This window comes from Pteronotus mesoamericanus, unplaced genomic scaffold, assembly GCF_021234165.1.
Source record: "Pteronotus mesoamericanus isolate MK-2021 breed Mesoamerican mustached bat unplaced genomic scaffold, CSHL_Meso_final contig_220, whole genome shotgun sequence".
NCBI lineage: Eukaryota > Metazoa > Chordata > Mammalia > Chiroptera > Mormoopidae > Pteronotus > Pteronotus mesoamericanus.
In genome coordinates this window covers 6,511,242-6,531,819 of record NW_026555091.1, presented here as the reverse complement: position 1 = coordinate 6,531,819, position 20,578 = coordinate 6,511,242, and the positions used below count along the sequence as shown (strand labels likewise).

General features: G+C 49.2%; 2 protein-coding genes across 2 annotated transcripts; both read right to left on the bottom strand.

The window, feature by feature from the left end:
• Positions 1-945: 945 nt before the first annotated feature.
• Positions 946-15,239, bottom strand: IFRD1 (interferon related developmental regulator 1). Its single transcript, XM_054571371.1, has 12 exons — positions 15,106-15,239; positions 11,141-11,245; positions 10,903-10,987; positions 9,987-10,111; positions 8,208-8,365; positions 7,302-7,352; positions 7,043-7,221; positions 6,846-6,954; positions 4,999-5,133; positions 2,725-2,853; positions 2,254-2,349; positions 946-1,662 (listed from the first exon to the last, which is right to left on the bottom strand). The coding sequence occupies exons 1-12, from the start codon at positions 15,194-15,196 to the stop codon at positions 1,573-1,575; spliced, it is 1,353 nt and encodes a 450-aa protein (XP_054427346.1). The 5' UTR covers positions 15,197-15,239; the 3' UTR covers positions 946-1,572.
• Position 15,240: 1 nt separating this feature from the next.
• Positions 15,241-15,509, bottom strand: LOC129068917 (uncharacterized). The gene has a single exon (XM_054571372.1). The coding sequence runs from the start codon at positions 15,397-15,399 to the stop codon at positions 15,241-15,243; it is 159 nt and encodes a 52-aa protein (XP_054427347.1). The 5' UTR covers positions 15,400-15,509.
• Between the last annotated feature and the right edge of the window lie 5,069 nt (positions 15,510-20,578).

Here is a 20,578-nt window from a genome sequence, read left to right as displayed (position 1 = left end):
TATGGACAGGCAAACACCTTCACCCGTGGAATGGGACGCTGTCAGCTCAACAATGCTCATCCCTTGGGAACCTGAAGCCCAGGCGCTCGGGAGACAGAAGGCTGGCTGGCCTCCTGGGACTGGACAGAGGGGACAGGGAGCTCCCCTTCTTCCACCTGGGGGACTAGCGACCTTTGCACACACATCACCTCAGTAAAAATGCCTTTTTATTTAAATATATGCACATATGAAATGGACAATTTAGAAACAAAGACTATTTGCAATCTCTTTTCCATGGCTCTAGCTCACTACGGGCGCCCGGTGATAACAGGCGACCCGAGCTCTGGGCTGAGTCTGGTTTCCATGTGCTGTGTGTGAGCGGTGGACACCCCCTCCACCCCCTGCCAGTGACTTCTTTAGTGTATGCTCCTCCATGCCTCCGCCGCCCGGCCACCGATTCCGGCACTGATACCGGAGTGCCGGGCCCGTGAGCTCCGCTCTGCCGATGCCGCTTGTGCGGTGTCATTTTGATGGAGTGTAACAGTAAATCCTAATGCACAGTCAAAATGCTTGTGCCCAACTTTTTGGCGTCTCTGAGCCACACATTAAATACACAAACACTAACGAAAACTGATGAGCAAAAAAAAGGTTTTAAGTAAATATACGATTTTGTGTTGGGTCTCATTCAAAGCCATCCTGGGCTGCATGTGGCCCATGGGCTAGACAACCCCGTCCTGTTTTGAAAAGTGAAGAAACGCCTCCTTGAGCAACCAAGAGGCTTTGCAAGCATCTTGAAAGTCAGCAACCGGAATCCCAGTGATATATTGCTGCTTTTTTCCATCTATTTTCATGTTGCCAAATACACGAAGTGTGGTCCCCTCCCTCCCTCCCCAATGTCATCATTTTGAACTGTGTACCTTGAACCCATAAACGTTTCTTCTATTAGAAAAGAAACACTTTCAGTGTGAAAAGATCTTTATTTCAAATAAAGAGCACAGAACTTACAACAGGTGAAACTAGTGCTACCGCCCCTCCAAGGCCAGGGTGTGCGGCCTCGCGGGCGCGTGTGCGCTGGGACTCCCCCGGGCTGGCCCGGCGGTGCTGCTGTAAGGTCTCATGGTGGGATTCCCTTTGTTGATCCGAGTGACAAAACTAAAATCCTTAGGTTCTATTTACAATTAAAAAAGTAGCAGCTTTTTCAGAATAGCTCCCAAAATTGGATCCAGCTCATTGTCTAAGATGTTAAATTAAATATCTTGTGATATCTATACCATTAAATCAGTATATCTGACAACCACAGTATATTTCACCTTGGCTATTAGTTTTCTTATCATGAAATACCATATTTCTGCTCTCTTCATAAATAGAAAACATTACAAACACTTTATTCATGGTTTACTGATGATATTTACAGAGAATATTCAATAATCAGAACTTAACCACTTACATTAAATTATAAGTCACATGACCCTGGCTACAAAAGCAATCCATGTTGACCCGAGATAAAAACTGTCTACAGAGTTTAAATACATTAGAAATTACAAAAGAAAAAGAAAATTGGAAATTAGAAAGTAGTCTTCAAGTGCTGAAAATCTAGAAGAACTCTCCAACATCTGCTCTCTTATCACGACACTTGCTGCGAGCTTTGGTTCGCGCTTTGAAGGCCGCGGAATTATATAAATGCTGAACGGAAGAGAAGGAAGACACAGTTGTGACTCACAGAGGCTGAAAGCGGTCTTAGAAAATTTTTAAAAAGATACACAAAAATCACCAAGGAGAGAAACGAACTAATTCAACCCTATAAATATTTTACATGCTTAGAAAACACACATACAAAAAAGAACAAGGGGGAAATTAACATATAATAATTGATGGCTATTTATATTAAGAAAATTCCAATGAAAAGAGTAAAAGAAGAAAAAAGTGCATCGATGTTGAACTTGATCTAGGAAAAGTCAGATCATGAACTAATGCAAAAAAAGCTTCCAACCATGTCATCAATAACAAAAAGTTCTATTTTAATGCCAATTAAACAAAAATGAATCTAATTCCTGTTAGGATAGCAGGAGATGAGCAGAAAGTCTACGTCTGAACCCCCCCCCCCCGCCCCGCACTGCAGTAAAGCGCCCCCATGCGCAGCACGTGACTCGGGGCGGGGGTCCCGAGGAACCGAAGCCCCACACAGAGCAGAACCTGGCGCTGGTGGAACCACCGCTTGGGCCGCGCTTCGCTAGGGGGCCTTTTGGTTTGTTGAAAACAAACAATAAAACCTACCCTTTCGAAACGAGAGATCTTCATCGTTTTCAGCGCTGCTGCGTCGAGCATCACAGGGGGTCCAAGTTCAAATACATTGCGAAGGAATTCATTTGACTTTGGGGGAAGAAAAAGGCGGTGAGGCCCAGCAGTAACCTCAGCACCCCCCAAGCCCCATACACTGAAATCTGAGGGCAGGAGTTAGGAGGGGCGTGGGAATATGAGCCGGAGGCCTGTCTTCTGCCTCTCCCCCGCGGACCGCTGTTTGCCAGCACCTGGAACCCGAGGGGGTCGGCAGCCATTACGGTGCGAAGACACAACGCAAGCCAAGCGGACGGTCTGTTTTACTCAGTTCACCTTCTCAGGTAAGTGTGCCGCTCTGCATCGGGCTGAATGTATTCCGTGCATTCCACCGCCTTCAAGGGCAGCCGGGAGCCCTGTCCGAACCCGCGGCCTTGCCCCGGCGAGCAGAGCGAGGGCCCCGGCACTCACCTGCAGGTGGTACTGCATGCCCGAGCCCAGGACCTCCTTAAACGTGTCGTAGGTGTGCTTTTTGACCCAGCAGTCAATGTACATGCGCTCAGGACCAAATTTAACAGTTTCTGTTGGAAAATCCCGTTCCTAGCCAACAGAAAAACCAACATTGTAAGAGGAAGTAAATGGCTAAAGAGATGCTACATAAACAGTTTCTAAAAAGACGTGTACGTGCTGAGCTACGTGACCAAGGTGGTTTACCCTGATGCGTGACCCCGAAGTGTGGCAGACTAAGCGGTGCCCTGTCTAGGGGCGGGGGATTTCCCTAGTTGTAGCGACACAAAGGCAGAACCCAGTCGGGATAAGTATTAAGGGGAAAACCACGCTGTTGTGAAAGTTTTAAAATTTCTACAGTGTGCCGCAAACGTGAAGGACAAGTCAAGCGTCTGCATGGGTCGAGGTGCAGGGCGGGAAGGGGAGGGGAGGAGGTCCCGGGACACGGCAGCAAGACCCCCGGCAGCCACGGGTGGCACCTGGGGCGGTGGGGTCAAGGAAGAGAGGGAGGGCCAAGGCGGTCAACGGGAAGACGCGCCCGGAGGCTGGGGCCTGAGAGCAGGCCCCCGAGAAAGTGAGAGGTGACCCCCGAGTTCACGGTGTCAGAGCCTGAACGATCTCGCCAGGAGACAGCACCCAAAGTGTCCCCATAGGAGGGGGCCCAAGTGCATGGAGATGACAGGCCACCAAACACGCACAGCAGCAGGTTTCCCGAAAGGACAGGCACGTCACCCGAAAGGGATGGGCCCCGGTCTGCCCCTCAGGGAGGAGTGACGAGCACAGAGGAGCCAGGAGAACAGCCGGTTGCCACGGGGACAGTGGACAACTGAGGCAGGGGGACCCGTGCAGCAGGACCACCCTCCCCGCGTCCGCCTGAGCCCCCCCTTCTTTGGCGGGTGCCCGGACGCAGGGCCAGAGGAGCCAAAGCCCGGAGACGGGAGGAGGAGGGAGGGCGGGGGGCACGGGGCCGCCCCGCTGGGCGAGGCTGGGGCCTGTGAGCGCTGGCGCACGCTGAGATGCCACGCAGCGTCCTCGGGAGAGGCCTGCTGCCCAGGGAGGGCGCAGCAAGACAGACAACGTGAAGCAAGGTCTGACTCAGCCGGTCCGGGGCACACCTCTTGTTTTCATAGCTGCTGGTTTTCTGGAGTAACTGAGCAACTCCCGCGTTTGGGCTACTGTCTGTGGCTACGGGATTCAAATGCGGGGATAGGTTAGTCAGGCAGGCAAAGGGCTTCCTTTTTGGGGATACTACCACACTAATCAGAACGTAAACAAGATCAGCTGTTAGTGTGGATGCCTGCTCAAGGTGGGCATTTTGTTTTTGCTTTTTTTAGGTTATGAAACCCAGAGTAAATATCAGCTACTACTATAACATAACCAGTCAGCACTGTCCCAAAGCTTAGATCGCTGAGCATCTCTGTGCAACTTAATCCCCAGGGTTCACTTCCTTAAAGAGATTAAACTGAAGAAAGCAGTTACACAGGCTCCACAGGACCATCACGGGACCACGGCACACGGGGAGCTGGGCGCGGCCTGCGCTTCTGGGCTCTAACCCCCACCCTCAGCTTCGCGGGCACGCCAGGTCGAAGGACCCTTTGGTGAGGCACTTATTAAAAGAACCGCCCTTTCCATCCAAGACATGTTTTCATCTGGACACACACACAGAGCCAAAGCCTCTGGTCCCCAGGAAGGCCGCCTCTGCCCTACAGTTCGCTTGCACTGCGCGTTCTAACCCGACGGCTCCCAGATCCAGGCATTTGCCAGGCGGCCCGGGGCAGGCTGGAGGGCCACAAGCATCCGGTGTGACTTTAAGTGGTCTTGTTAAAGGGCTGGATTTTGGCATTTCAGTTTTTAGCACCTTAAAGGTATAAGGGATAGGCAACAATGTATTTTTCACAAAAAAACCCCAAAAAACCCAAACCCCCCCGCCAAAACGCTACACTAAGTATGTACATGCTAAGCACCCCTGCTCCTAGGATGGCCAAGGACACAAAAGTGAAATACGTTTCCATCACTATGAAATTTTTTAACTTTTTAAACCTAATAAAAGAGCGCCTTTATACATCAGCATTAAATTATCCTATGTTGAAAAAATACAAGTTTTCATTTCTGTTGTTAAAAAGCCTCTCAGTATTAAAATGAGAAAATCATCTTGGTCAAAGGTGAAGTTCAGTGAACAGAAGGACCCGACCGCCCAGGCCGGCCTGGAACACTCCACCCTCGGCCCGAGCCACTCACCTCCACCGCCCGCAAGACGTCTCTGAACACCGACCGCTGCTTCCTCTTGTCCACTTTGGCCCGGTGTTTATTCCCGTCTGTGGCCAAAGCCCGGAGCATCTGAGTCAAAGACTCTATGTCTTCATACAGGACGTCCTGGCAAGGAACAAACAGGCCGGTTCAGCGTGTCGCTGGTGTCTCCCCCACCGTCTCTCCCAGGCCCACGAGAGCCGTCCCCTCGGGAGCGCCAAGCAGCGCGGCGAGGCTCAGAGCCACACCGAAGCGTCGCGCTGCTCAGTGCCGGGGCACCGACATCACAAAGTCACCACGCCGGCCGAAGGCTACGAAAGAGTCCACACCGCACGTTCGCCACTACCAGGACCCCGATTTCCAACATATGTATTCATCAACACTTGGTTTAATTTCTGAATACCCTTCCACTCACGCCTTCCAAAAGGCCGTTTTCTCAACAAAAATAGCAAATAAAACACTCAGATCTATTGTAAAAGACAGTTCATTTTTACTTTTGACAAGGACTTAGGTCCAATGACACACTCCTGGCTATCTCATACGATTTACTCAGGCAGAGAACGTAAGATGTATACGTGGTAATATATAATGTTTACACAAATTTAAAGAAATTCAACGTCTATAATTTAAAATGCATTATTAGCTCCCCTTGGAGGTGCATTTCAAGGGGCAGAGGATCTCGCATTTGTAGCCAGTGGAGGACCAGGCTGACCTGGGCAGCCGGCTCGGCACAACGGAGCCGATGGCCCCTCGGGGCCCCATTTCTCACGCGGAGAGAACCATCGGCTGCCGACAGCACTAACGGCTTACTTTTCGTTCCTACCTGCTATCCTTCAGAAGCAGGTGGGAGGGGACTGCGGTGCCAGGAAAAACCATTTCCCAGGTAGAAAGTCTAAGAGCCTACACAGTTTTTAATCCTCACCCAGGAGTTTGTTTACTGATTTTTGAGGGAACGAGAGAGACATCGGTTGCCTCCTGTACACACCTCAACCGGGAGTCAAACCCACATTTTGGTGTAGGGAACAACGCTCCAACTGAGATCCCCAGCTGGGACAAGCCTGAGTTTTCAAATACAGGCCTAGGATGGAATGTGAAGGACGAGGGCAACCCAGAACGTGTGCTAATCCTGGCTGAACTTATTCACCGTTAAATAATTGCGTTACAGAAGTTTCATCCCAGAAATACAGCCCTTCTCCTTCAATTAAAAAGCACCCAGTAAGTAACCAAAGATTCACAGCCACAGTCAGAGTGATGAAACGTCCCACTGGCCTGAGAGGAAAAGCCTCCTAGAGCACAGGACTTTCAGTCTGAGCTGGGGCGGTGGGTCGCCTGTCAGAGACTCAGACGCCACCGCAAGCGAGCTGTGCAACTGAACACTGGCGCGTGTGCGGCGGCAGCTGCGAAGCCCAGGTCTCCGTCTCGGGGGCCACGTCTGTTCCCTAGTGTGGCTTAAATGTTAAACACGGTGACTAAACCTTTCGGATCCCAAACCTAAGCTGACTCAATACACCACCCTCTGTCTAACATTTATTACAAAGCATTCAGATGTGCCTCACGTGTGAAAAGTCCCCGCAAATGACCCAGAAACAGTGCTCTCCCCAGGCAGCGGAACGCGCCCCTGAACGCCGGTTCTACCGACACCAGCGGTTTCGTGTACGGACTTCATTCTGACGCTGCTCGGCCGACCCCGACTGGTCTGTTTCTGGAGGTCTTCTACCGCTGCCAAGAAGCAGGCCCGCCCGCGGCTGCCAGGCTCTCCAGCTGGCCGGGTCCAGCGCTCCCATCCCATCCTGCACCGCGAGGACAGTGGCATCAGTACGGTCCCAAGGGACACTTACACTCTCCACCCCGCGGGCCAGTTCAAACAGCAGCGCCAGCGACTCCCCGGCCGCGATCCGCATGTTCACGTCCTCGGATGACAGCAGGCTGGGCAGTTTATGGAAATGCCTAGGAAACAGCCGGTCATTACTGGGCGAACCCCAACAACAATGCCAATAAATGCTTTTATAAAAGAGGAGGCTCAAGAAATACACACATCTCTAGCTTTTTCTTCACCTCACTGATCGGGCAGATGGTCAGCAGGAGCGTCCAGGCGAGGAGCGAGCTGATGTACAGCACCGTGTTGGGGCTGCTGCTGATCACGTTGGTGTCCTTCTCCTTGAGATAGGCCTTGGTGAAGATGTTTTCCAGACATTCCAGGGTGGCGTACAGCTCCTAGAGCACAAGAGGACGAAGTGAGGCACCCCCCCAAACCTAAACGTGGCAGTAACCGCAGCCACGGGCCCGCTACTCACAGTGATGTCGTCGGTGGCGATGAAGCAGCACACACCAAAGCAAGTGGCGCACTAAACAAGGGAAAAGAAAGTACAGACGTGAGCGCCTGTCGTGTTCTTGTCAACGCCACACTTCCTGCGGTTCTAGTTCAATGCAAGGACGTCCTCAATGACCTAGCCACATCAGGTCCCAGGCAGAGTCCTCAAGGGAGAGTTCAGGGCCGGGGGGCGGTCTAGGCCCAAACCCGCCCCCCAGAGCAGGGCAGGACTTCAGAAGTCACCGCCTTCTCTCAGCCCGCTTCGTTCACCTGGGGATCGCTTCAAACTCCGACTCAGACAGAGATGAAGTTGGGGCGTTTGAGATACACAAAACCACTCTTCCTATTGAAAACCTTCAACGCATTAAGTTTACTATAGATTTTTAAGCTTTTACAATCATTTCTTTTAATATAGTCTACTATGAAAGCTTCTGAAAAAAATTAGCTTCCAAAAAGTAAGCAACCAAGAGCAGAAATCTCATAAAATTTAAATAATCACCCTCAAACTTCTCACCTAAAGCAGCACTTCATTAACCCAGACTTTACTTTGGAGTATGTTGAAAAGAGGCTAGGAATCTACAATTGCCTTCTGCTGGGAAACAGGGGGCCAAAGCAAGCCCAGGACGAGACCCTCAAGGGAGAGCTCACCCAGCAAACGAGTGAGCGCCCAGCCGACACACGATGGCCTGCTCGCACCCGCACGGCCTCATGACGCGGCTCTGGCCGGCCAGCCACCCAACAACGGGATTTGGGATGGGCGAGCGCTCCTTGTGCCCGGGCCCCATGCCTCCGCCCATCGTCACTGACCCCCTCCTGCCGCTCCAAGCATCCCCCTCCCCACCTGCACGTGTCCCGCCCAGACCCTGTGAGCTCGGAACCGGGGACGTACGGTTTGCCTGGCCTGGACGCTGGCTGTCCCGTCGCAGAGGATCTTCCTCAGGACCGGGCCGAGCGTCTTGAGGACCTCCTCGCTCTCGATACCAGGGCCGAGCTGGACGCAGAGCGCGGACGCCAGGGCCGCCGCCGCACGCTGCTCGTCACTCTTCCCTGCAACAGGAGCGGGGGCGGCCCTGAAGTCTCCGCAGCACGAGGGCAGGACCCCCTCAAGTCTGTCGCGTTTCCAGACTCACCCCGCCATCTATGAAACCCGTAAGAGTACATGCGATCCACTGCGCGCTGTGACGTGAGCGGTGACCAGCGCGACTAGAGAGCGTGCCCCCATCCTGGACCCACCGCCTTGCAGCCCAGCGACCTCCGACGACTGGCGCCCCCCACTTCCTCGGTAGGGCGCAGAAGGACATGCAGCTGGGGCGGGGCCAGGCAGTCAGAAACCAGGGTGTTTCCGCCGGGACCTCCCGAACCTTCCTCGCACTCACAGATGGGTGCGCACCCCTGCACTCCCCCCACAAAACTAAACTCGCAGAGCGTTTCAGGTGCACACAGCCCGTGGGGTCAACTAAACCTTCAGGGAGCCCCCCAGGAGAGATGAAAAATAGAGCGCCCTTTAAACCCGCAGAAACCCATTCGTACAAAGGTAAGTGTGAAAGGAACGCTTTGGAGAGCTGCAAACACTGAAGGATTTGGGCAAGTTTTGAACTGAAGTTGTTACCTGATGCTACCGAGTCAGGGGCGCTGACCTCTTTTCCCTTAGACCGTCAAACTTAAAAATGACAACAGTCAACATGACAACAGCCGTCCAGTGTGCATGAATCAAAATTATACCCATTTTTGGGGGGTCAGATCAGCAAAAACAAAATTTTTGGTGTGCCACAGAACTTCAGCAATCAGTCACCATGTGCCGTGAGCTGAAAAAGGTGGAAACTCGCTGACCTCCGGCACTGAGTTCCATGACCTGAGCCAGTCTCCACTCTCAGGCTTGCAGGGGGCTGCAGAGCGCGGGGACAGTTTAGGGTTCCAAACACCTGGGCCTGACAGGGCTTCGGGGACGGCGAGATGAGAGCAAGTGCACAAAGCAAGGCTCATTCCATTGAAAGGAACGTGTGCTTCCTACAGGGTCAGTGCTAGAAATATTTTGTTCGTAAAGTCATGATCATAGTAGAAGGTAATTATTTCCATAATGTTCTCACTTGGGAAAATAATTCAGGAGGCAGCTCCCAATCTTCTTAATTTTGGTGGTTCCTAAAATTGAAAAGCCTGGTAATGCTAGCCTTAATCTTTAAGGCCTTTATTCTTAAAAGTTCTATGACTATTACCATATCAATTTCAGAATCTCTGTTATAAAGTTCTAGAATTCAAATATTCCAAGGGATACCCTGAAAATGATGCTATACGCAAGCATCACTGATGCTTCAAATAAGTACAGAGAAAACGAGACAGAAAATTATGGTAACTTTTCAGTTTTAGAAAAGTGAAGAATGGCTTTTTGAATAATACTTTTTGTTGACATCCGACACTAGCTTTCAAGCCTTCATCATGCACGTGACAACGGTCATCACTGGTCTGCTGTAAGAAAGGACGACATCACCCCAGTCCTTCCTAGTTTCGAGCTGTTTCCACATCAACAAAAACAAAGCTCCCACAAGCCTGCCCGACAGCTAGAAGGCTGTAAGGGTGAGCCGGGTCTGGTGCAGTGGGCGAATAATACTGCAGAGCAGGTGGCAGATCCCCTCTCAGTTCTGCACCTGTAACCCAAACAGGAGGGTGTTACCTTTTTTCAGGCAGCGTTCGATGCTATCGGTTAGAGTCATTCTTCTCTCCAGAATGAATTCATACAGCATTTTGGAAGCCAGTGCATTTCTGATACCTTCCAGAGCTGCCTGCCTTGTCTTCGCACTGTTTGAGACAAAACGTAAGAGAAAGGAGGCCCGGTTGGCGTGCGCCACCAAGGGCTTTTAAAAGCTTAGCTTATCACCCCACCCCTTTTTTTTTAATGTTTATAGGTTTTTAAATCTAATTGTCATCAAGCTCTGAACCTTTTTCAATAATGTAATTTTCATCTACAACTCACCTCATTACACAAAAGATTGCAAGCTGCTTTATATCACAGCATTTTTCTGTTTATAGTTTAATAACCACAACTTTAAATGACTACCTGGTATTTTATAGTTTCAATGTGCAAAACGTGTTCTTGTATATTTCATAAATATCTTCTCTATTTAAAGCAAACACATCTTTGTTTAACACTACAAAAGCCTAGATAGAGTTTTGCTTGCATCTTCGGAGCTTTTTAATTCTTTGTTTTAAGTCCATTCTAAAGCTACTGGGAAGTAAAACAATTTGATATTTTTTCCTGTCCATAACACAATTAGTGAAAAAGAGGCTTAAAGGGAAGTTTAGTTTTCCTTCCTAGTTAAAGATTAACTTTTAATTCAACAAATCCATCTCAGCTATGCAATCAAACACAGGTACGTGCTATTATGCTGGAACAATGACTAACCCCGAGTCAGTTAATCTAAGTTCTATGGCATCTTTCTACCCACATCAAAAGTCCAAAGAAACAAGAAACATTTCAACAGCCAAAGTAAATAAATCAAGCTTTTGAAAACACACTATATAACATCGGAGAACTGCGCAGGTCACTCTGCTCAGGTGGCAGAAAACGCCCAGTCTCCGGGTTTTCCTACCTCTTATCCAAGGTCAAGTCGATGAGTCCCTTCAGCTTGTACTCCAAGTCCTCTTGACTTCCTTCCTCCTCCAGGACTTCCGGTCCTAAGAAGCAACAGAAACCCACCAATTGCTGTCATTTCGGGAGACAGAAGGCAGACAAGGAACAGAGCTGTGGACCTTGGCTACGAGAATTCCTCCACCTAAAGCGTCCTCTGACTTAAAGTTGCAAAGCAAATCAAAATGTAAAAGTCATACCGTCCTCAGCAAAACTGGAAGGATCGCTGTAACCACTGCAGTGGCTCATTGTCTCGATCGATGCGTCCTCATCACTGAATGGCTGAACAGTTCGATGCTGGCCGCCTGTTAGGTAAGCGGAGGTGGAGGTAAGTGATTCTGTTACCACAGACACGAATGCTTAACTTGGGAATTTAGTATTTACTCAAGAGAAATCCAGTCATAAAACCCGAAAACTTATTTAAGAAATCAGCTACTTATATTATAAAATAACATAAATATTTCTAAAATAAGTCAATTCACCTAATAGGTACTTCAGAGCATCAACAATTTACAAGATACAACCAACTTCAGAAATACATCAACCATCTGACAGGAGCACCAGTTTACAAAACATGGTGTAGCAGAGGAAAAAATGACTTAGAAACCATAACTTCAAATCATGAAGACAATGAAAATAGATCCAGAAATAAAGTATGAGGCCACAGATCCTCATAGGACGAAGGCATTTCCCAACATGCATTGCCTAGCCTTAGGAACTGTTACCTGGTGAATGGATTAGTTTTCAGGTTACACATGTCTTATGTGAAGGGAAATTTAAGGAGTTACAGGATGGTAGTTTATAGACAAATTGAGAGGAAAAAAGGCTTAAAATGGAAGTTTTGGTATTAGACAGCATAAAAGCCTATTAGATAAATTACCTGTAAAAGAACGGTTCTAGTAAATGCAACAGTTTAAATCTGCTTTCTGAGTCACTCTCATTTCTTGTCACTGTTTTTGTAGGAATTTCATTAGTAACAGGATTGCCCAGACTCTAATTATACACTGAGCAATGAGTTAAAATTTTTAAGTCCCAAATCCACCCAAAAGTGACCTGGAGTCACTTGCTTTACTGCTGAGCCCAAGTTTCCTTATCAGGAAAATCAAAGATTGCCCTGGCCAGAGTGGCTCAGTTGGCTGGAGCATCGTCCCATAACCAAAGGGTTGCGGGTTTGATTCCTGGTCCGGGAGTCTACAGGAGGCAACCAATCGATGCTCCTCTCTCACATCAATCGTTCTCACTCTCTAAAAGCAATGAAAAAATGGTCTTCAGGTGAGGATTTAAAAAAAAAAAAAAAAATCAAAGACTGCCAAATATCACTACGTTGCTATATTCAAGAAATTTGTGGCATTTACTACAGTTTTTTTTTTTTTTAAATCCTGTAATTTTATGTCTGTTGCTGTTGGGTTATTTCAAAATAGGAGTTGTCTTTAAAAAAAAATCAAAACAGAGAAGAGATTTTTATATCAACAAAGGAAGCAAGCAGCCTTCAAATCTGCTTGCTACCCTCCAGGGAATACACTGTGCCAATCCAAGTAGTGAAGCATAAAAAAGCAGCAACAAAACCAAGATCCCAAAACTTCTTCATCAGCGTGCTGAGGACATGAATAAATAAACAAAGATCTATGACATCACACTCTATTTCTGGATCTTTGTTTTCATGATTTGAAGTCATGGCAACAAGTTGTCATCTGATTAACTTTTACCATACTAACATTTAGTCACCAATCAATTTATAAGCTTTGTGTTTCATATTCAGCTTATTGCTAAACTGTCAAGAAGAGCATTCCTATGGAGGATTTACTGGGCTTCCTTCTCCGAGTTTCAATGATTTCCCAAGACTTAAAGGGAGGAGAGATTTAAAAAGAGAGAGAGAGAGAGAAACCACCCTGTCTGAATACCTACTGTCTAAGTTGCCCTCACCCACCATGAGATGCCAAGTGCCACGAGTGAGGTGGAACTCTACGAACTCCTTATTTCTTAGGGGGCTGACTTGCTAACAAAGTTTGTTCTTCCTAAAAATGCTCTCTTCAAATTAAGCGCTATTACAAGTATGTGCACCTGCATGAGAGATCAATTTAATTAGCTTCCTGGACCCTCCACAAACTCAGAAAATAATTTAAAGAGAAAAGTCATTAGAGTAACAGAAGTGGTTTTTTGTTGTACCCCTTTCAATCCAATGTCTCCTAGATGTCATTTAAAAAGACCAATAAGGCAAGCGGCTTTTAATACCAGCGTTGGGCAATTTTCCATCTCTTCTACTCAACTATTATTCATTCATTCATTTATTAAGTAGTAAGTACATTTATTTATTTATTTGAGTAATAAGTACATTTATTTATTTATTGAGTAAGTAGTAAGTTTGTTTGTTTGTTTGTTTGTTTATTGAGTAAGTAGTAAGTACATTTGCCTGGAACAAAATTAAGGTAGAGTTAGCAAGTTCCAGTATAAACTTCCAAAAACACTCCAAGTATGTATGGTTTTATAAACTAATAAAATAATTCTTTTCCCATTTCTTATATGTGCTAAAATACAGTTGTTAAGTATACCATTTCTACTGAAAACAATAAAAAAGGTAGCAGCCATAAGACTGGTAAGTCAGGAATAGGGTAAAAATTAAAAGGCCAGCTCCCAGCACCACCTGAGATTATTGTGCTAAGTTCGGGAGGGGAGTAAAGGGGGCCAACAATGCGTCTCAGAAGGGAATACAGGCTGTTTGTAATTCAAGGGGGCCATTAGCAACAAGATTACAATATTCAAATAGCTTTAGCTTGCTATTTTTTCATTTCATCAACAAAAGGTTAACTTAAGGTAAAGAGGGATCCTCAATTTACACAGAGTAACCAGGTGCCAAAATAATGTTATTTCACATTTTGATGATCAAGAATGAACTTCAGGAACATCAAGAGCATCCAGTCAATATAAAGAGCAAGAGAAAGAAACTGGAAAAAACTGAGTTTATGATAAGCCATTCCTATTCTCAATCATTTAATATTTAGTACATGGCCACAAGTTTTCTTGCTGCTAGAAGTCCTATAGCTAAGCTTGTAAAATGCTAGTTTCCAATCATCTGTAACAAGAAAACTGGCCTATATTTTCTGATGAACAAAGGTGCATCGTTCTGGGGATCAGAGGGACTACTGTGTTGACAAATGCCTAATGACTATTTCCGATGTGATAGCCTGAGGATATTCCAATACTTAACTTCAAAATCTCAGAACTGTGACTAAATGAGTTTAATGTGGTGTCTCGTAGGGCTTTCTGCTTGAAGTCCTTTCATGTTGACTGTGTAATTAGTAGTAGAAGTCATGAATTCGGTTAAGCACCTACCCATCCTGGAAAAGCTTCAACTTTGCAGTGAGGACACAAAACAATTTAACTTCTGGCCAATTGCAACCTGAGCTCCCCACCACCTCCTATCCTGGGCTCAGAGCAGAGAATCTATAGCACAAAGGAGAACGTGGTTCCTGCCCCAGGGACAGAGAGGTCGCCTCCACTGGTCGCCGTGGAGCGGGGACCCGGGATTTCCGCAGGTGCCAGTTAGGAGTGGGAGCAAAGCCTGAGCTGAAACGGTGGCCCCCACGCTCCACCGCCTCCTCCCGGCCAGGGGGCCACGCGGGGCGCGCAGGAGGAGAGCGGAAGGGGATGCCACATGGGCGCCTCTGCGTCACCCCGCCACCGCGCGAGGCCCGGGTCGCGTGACAGAAGAGCCCGTCCAAACCCGGCAAAACGTTGGCATTCCCGAGAACTCCATGTTGGAGCAGGGGGGTCGGAGGCGACCAATGACAGCACGGACGCAACTCCGAGCTCTATCCCATCCTCGATCTCTAAAGCTCTAAAGCAGACGCTGTCTCTGAAGACGGTTACCCTCCTGCCCAGGAGCGCGTCACCCCGACCCCAATCCGATCTCCGGCCCAAGGACCCATTCGCCCCCTCCCCGCCCCCACCGCCAGTGCCCAAAGAGTTCGGTTCGCATGCCAGATCCAAATCGCGCGAGGCGCGGCCACCACGGCACGCTGGGAATTGTAGTTCGCCAGGCTAGTCAAGCGCCCTGCCGACGCACATGTCAGGAGAGAAAGAACTACAACTCCCACCACGCCCCAGGGGAAAAGACTCGCTAGACCGGCCGGCGACCGGGATACCGGCGACCGGGATACCTCCTTACCTGCTGTCGCCGCCGTCGCTGCAGCTGCCCCTGAACCGCCGCCAGCACTGCCACCGCGGTGGGCAGTGTTCCGCTTCTTGTTCTTCGGCATCGTGGGACGCCCGGTGCCGCCCAGACTCGGGAGATTAGCGAGGATCAGCCGATGGAGCTGCACTTTCTACTCGTGCGTCTGTGCGGCGGGCGGCTGAGAGGCGAGGCTTCGGATAACAACAGGGGCGAGAAGCGGCGTGGGTGAGAGTGGGCGCTGGCGGCTGCAGAAATCCCCGTGAAGAGCTGTGATCGGAAACGATGCATGTTTCTCTCTAGCGCGGGAGCTAAGGCGGGGCGGACGAGACCACGGCGCCTTAAGTAGCAAGACCGCCGACTGGTGTCACCAGATGTGGGCGGGACTCGAACTCTACTAGCCAATCCCCGTGCGTCTCCGCACTGGAGTTTCCCCCCCACCCCTCGCGCGGCCGCTGGACTCGGACTACCAAACCCAAGCCGCAGTTTGCCCGGCCGCGCCCCGGGAGCGAGGCTTCGTTGCCTCACTGAACTCTGGGAAATGTAGTCCTCTCCCGGCTCCTCCCAACGGGCTTTTCCGCGCCTAGCTCCCAGCTCGTGACCCCGCCCCTGCTTCCGGGCGGGGCCGGCTTGGAATGGATTTGCAGTTTTCACGGGTGATGAACAATCGGGCGGGTATGCCTGATGACGATAGCCCACTTCCATGCGGAAGCTGTGCAATCAGCTGGCCCTTCGTTCTCCAGCAGCTCGCGTAGTCCCCGTCTTCTACCTTTCCCCTACCTCCCTGCGGCCTGTGCCCAGGTACAGCCGTACCCCACCCTCGGAACGTCTCCGTGGTTGTAGTTAATGAATTAGGTTAGCGATCACCAGTATCTACAATTGAATTGTGGTTCAGGGCTCTGTGTCCGGAACTTCCCGAAAAAGGTGTGCCCGACCAGCTGAGTCGTGCAGTTCGTGTATTTCTCGTGTTCTAGACTAGAAAGACCTGGCAGTTCAGTGTCACAGGTTCTACCTGCCAGCGAGGAGGTCGGGATACGGGTTGGTTTCTGGGAACCTAACAGCTGCTAAAACGGATATGAGCTATAAATACCAATAATGGCAGTGTTTTGTTTTATTGTCCCCTCCCCCAAATGCTCCTCCATCTGTCTTCCTCGTTGAATTTGTTATGTATTCTATATTTAAGACTTGCTGTTACATTTGTGTTACTAAGTTTACAACAAACCAAACTCACCGAATCACCTCCATGTAGGTGACTCATCCCCACTCCCTCGCTCTCGAGTTCCAATTTTCCATCACCTGTAGCACCGGAAGCCCCCAGGGCCCCTCCGCCCTCCTCCTGTCTCCCTCCGTGTTCACAGTGCTGCTGTTCTCCCACGTGTCCAAGTTCAAAATCTCACATTCCTTTGTGGTTCCCCTCTCTGCCCAGCACCACCCCCCTGCCCCAAACAATCAGTTTTATAATAAAACTCTGCAATTCAAGTCCTATTCCTTAACCACACATGGTCTCGGGTCGCGCTGGGGACATTTTAAGGGATCTCCCAGTTATGGCACCAGCATGTCAGGCATGATGATGTTGCCAGACATATTTACTAATTCACATGCTTTAAGAGTGGCTCAGACACCTTCCTCGGCTCTCTTCAGCGATATACTGGGTGCCAGTCCTCTCAGGACAGCCGGGACGCCCTTTCCTGCCCCGCCGTCCCTGCTTCCCCAGACATGCGTGCCCTGCAGCCACAAGGCGTGCTCTCCATTTCCCTGCACGGCTCTGCTCCCCTCCCTCCAGTTTATCACTCACGTTGTCCCATGTCCTTGTCATGCCCTTCCCCCCCTCTTCACCTGGCCAGACGTTACCCATCTCTCAACATCTAGCTGATACGCCACCTCCTTCACAAAGTCTCCAACCAGAATTGTTTCTTCCTCCACACAAGCCTTCACACCCTTTGTAATGCCCAAACGGCGCTCATTACATGCACAGAGGCAGCCGTTCAAAGAAGCTATGAAAGAGCAACATTTCAGGGTTGCTTTCACGTGGTTTCATCCTTAAGCAGCAAGTGAACTGCCCAGAGCGAGTAAACCGGGTAAGAATGCAGGTCAGGGGACAGGGCTCCCATGGGTCCCTTGTCCTCTCCCTTCAGATGACCGCGGATCTGAGTCCCGTGGCCTTGGCTGACGCTGCCCTGAGGGTCCCGGGCTGGAGGCGTGTAGAACTGTACTCCCAGCTCTTCATCGTCCAGAAGCAGTTCAGGCAATAATTGTGCTGCTCTGTGAGCCACACCACCCAGGCTGCGGTCCGGGGACAGGCCTCGGAACTCGTGCTCGGCCTGCACCTGGGTGCCGTCCCTTCATCTGCCTCCGCTCACGGGCCGCTCTGCGGCTTTTCTGGGGCAAGCCTGGCCATGACCTACTGCATCACCTACACACTGGTTTTACATTGATTTGTCAACACGCCTGTCATCTCATGAAATTGCCAAGTCCCTTAGAGTAAGGACCTTGTTGTCATCATGTCTCTTCCTCAGGGCACATAAAGAATTATCTTCGTAATTATAGATAGTCTATGTTACATGAATGTTTAAGAAATACTAACTAGATTTTTCTGGGTCATGAAAAGGGATACACATTACACAAGTGGAGTGTTACTTTCAGTATAATGAACTCTGAAAGGTACTTCTAATAAAGTCATCTTAACTGCATTTTTGTGTCTACAGTTTAACTCCAGTTCAGTACAAATACAGAAAGGTTTAGCCATAAGCCTCATAAGACAGTGGTCCTTAACTCAACATACTGGTTTTGCAACATATTTGAACAAATTTGAAGACTCCCAACAACACTGTCACCAAATAACACGAAGTTCCAGGAGGAAAGGGGAACCGGACAAAAAGGCTTTCTCCCGGCCGGTCTGTGCGTTTTCATCAGGCAAAATAACCCCTTCCCCAAGCGCTTCACCTGCACCGCCTGAGCAGGCTTGTTACATCGTCACCACAAGGGAGTCTAGAAGCCAAGTATTTTCATCTGAGCTCATTGATGGTCAAATCTGAGGTTCTGTTGATAAGAACAAAGGGGAGGTGGTGGATGTAAGGTAGGTGACGAGCCTCGTGCACTAGGAGGCAAAGTTCTCCCGTCTCAAATAAGCATCAATCACGTCTTTGCTGCCAGCCTGACGTTACATGGTGCCTCTTACGTCACGGGAAGATGACTCCTCCTAAAAACGTAACCTACTCAGTTTAACATCCCACCTAACAAATATTACCATCATGGTAAGTATTTTCAGATGTGGCAAAAATAAATTTCACATTAATCTGAATTTGTGAACACACATGAGAAGAGTTCAAACCTCTCATGGGGTGTGTATACTGAGGAATGAGGTTCAAGAACAAGGAACACAATAACACTTGGTATTCAAACCTCCCTTGAGGACAGAAGCAGGAAAGGATTTCTTTCAGTGACTTTAGTTGTGGCTGCCTTGGTGTTCCCCCAGGTCCTCCAGCCAAGACTCACCTCTCACCACCTAAGGGCATGGTCCCACCCCTCCACCCTGTGAAGCCCCCTAGAAGGCGCTGGCACTGCCTACCGCTCCATCTCGTGCCCTGCGCACTTTGGGCCCAAGAGTCTCCTTCCTCAATCCAAAATACTAAGTTCATTTCCCCCTTGAGACTTGGTAACAGCTCCTCTGTCTGCCTGATAGGCTCCTCGCCTGAGCTTCCCAGCAGCTGTTCAGATTTCAACTTAAATGACACCTCCCAAGGAGGCCACCCCCACACCCCATTGCAAGGTACCCCCAACCCACCCCCACCAGCATGTGGGTTCTGCTCTCCTAAAGCCATCACACTAGCTGGTATTTTTCCAGCTCAATTATTATGGTCTCTCGTTAGAATCATGAGAGGAGATTTTGTTTTATTCACTGCTGCATCTTCAGCCCTGGAACATAGTAGATATTCAGTCCTGTTTCCTGAGTGGATAAATGGGTAAATAATTGAATGTCACTCATCTACCTGGTAGATCCTCCTCCCTTAAGTCCCAGGCCCTTGCCCCCCAACCCCATCTGATTTAAGTATCTGTCTCCTGGGTTCCTATAGTAACTTCCCTATAATGGCATCAATCATGTGCATTGTAATTCTTGATTGCTTCTCTGTTTCCCCTTCAGACACAAAGTGAGCCAAGTCCAAGTTCATCCTCTCTGAATCAGACCCCAGGGTGTGACCAGCGCGGGTAATGCCTTCCTGCAAATTGGAGAACAGCCAGGGCTCGGCCTGCTGAGCCGTCCGGGGCTGGAGTTCCCTCACCCCACCCTTCCCCAGGGAAACACCTGTTGAGAGGCGCCCTAGCAGATAGTAACTTCAATTCAACGAGTGAATTTCCTCTGTATCCAAGTAGTTTTCTTGAAGGCAAAGAAATGACTTTATGGGGAAGAACAAGACTGAGTTATTGAAAGTCTGCTCTGTCACCGGCACCGTTCTAGGTTATTTTGTTTGTTTTTAACCTCTGTACTGAGGTATGATGGGTACAGAAAAAGCTGTGCCTGTTTCACGTATGCAAGTTGATGGGTTTGGAGAGAAGGAAGAGACCACCACTGCAATATATTCAATCCATGAACATATCCATCCCTTCCAAGTTCCCTCCCACCTTCTCATGTGTGCGTATGTTAAGGACACTTAATTCTAGGTTCTTTCCACACGTCTCGTGGCTTCTTACAACACCTCATGGAGGAGCGCGTGCTCCGGCCACTGTGTGGAGGAAGCAGCGGGCTCAGAGTGGCTCTGCAGCTGCCCCAAGGTCGGCTTCTCGGTAAACAGCCCGTGAGGACAACCCAGGCCCATCTGATTCCAGGGCTGCCCCGGCTGGCCTTGGCCACGCGGAGCATGACTGCTCGTTCCCAGGAGTCACGGGTCGTGTTGTTTAGTGTCCCTTGACCTTCCAGCGCGGTTGGCTGCCTGCTGGTGGTTTGGCAGGCTTAGATTTCTCTGCTGTTTCTGAGGCTGTAGCAGGATTGTATGATCGACTAGCACTGTTATGTAATCAAATAATCTTTTCAATGATCACTTGTTACAGTTCAGGCTACTTCACTTTCTTGACACATTTGCCAGTTTTGTTTGTCACCGGGATGGCGACAGGTGCAATATGCTAAATGTGGGATCCCTGTCCATTTGTTCCTTCTAAGAAGTGCCTCACTGGCAAATTTAGTTAGAACTCCTTAGGTCTTAGAATACGTCTTGTTTGTCATTTCCGAGTTGTAAAGGAGACATCTCTTGTGGCGTCGTTTTGAAACTGCATACAGTCTCTCTAAGGAAATGTCTGACCAATCAAAGACAGAGTCATGTTCAGCTGTCTTTTCCAAGAGACCGCTGCCGGTCTCGCAGAGTGGCGGCACCAGCAGCGGCGCAGGCCGAGGCTGCGGGAGGCGGGCCCGTTGGCCGTGGACACCGCCGCCGTGAGCACAGCCAGACAAGACTTGTGAAGCTTCTCACAGATGCCA

What these genes read in the sequence shown, in the direction of transcription:
- IFRD1 (XM_054571371.1), bottom strand. Translation starts at nt 15,196, where the DNA reads ATGCCGAAGAACAAGAAGCGGAACACTGCCCACCGCGGTGGCAGTGCT. An exon ending in GACTTGACCTTGGATAAGAG is followed by an intron (nt 10,112 to 10,902) that starts GTAGGAAAACCC and finishes TGTCTCAAACAG; the next exon opens with TGCGAAGACAAGGCAGGCAG. An exon ending in GCGTCCAGGCCAGGCAAACC is followed by an intron (nt 7,353 to 8,207) that starts GTACGTCCCCGG and finishes TCCCTTGTTTAG; the next exon opens with TGCGCCACTTGCTTTGGTGT.
- LOC129068917 (XM_054571372.1), bottom strand. Translation starts at nt 15,399, where the DNA reads ATGCATCGTTTCCGATCACAGCTCTTCACGGGGATTTCTGCAGCCGCC.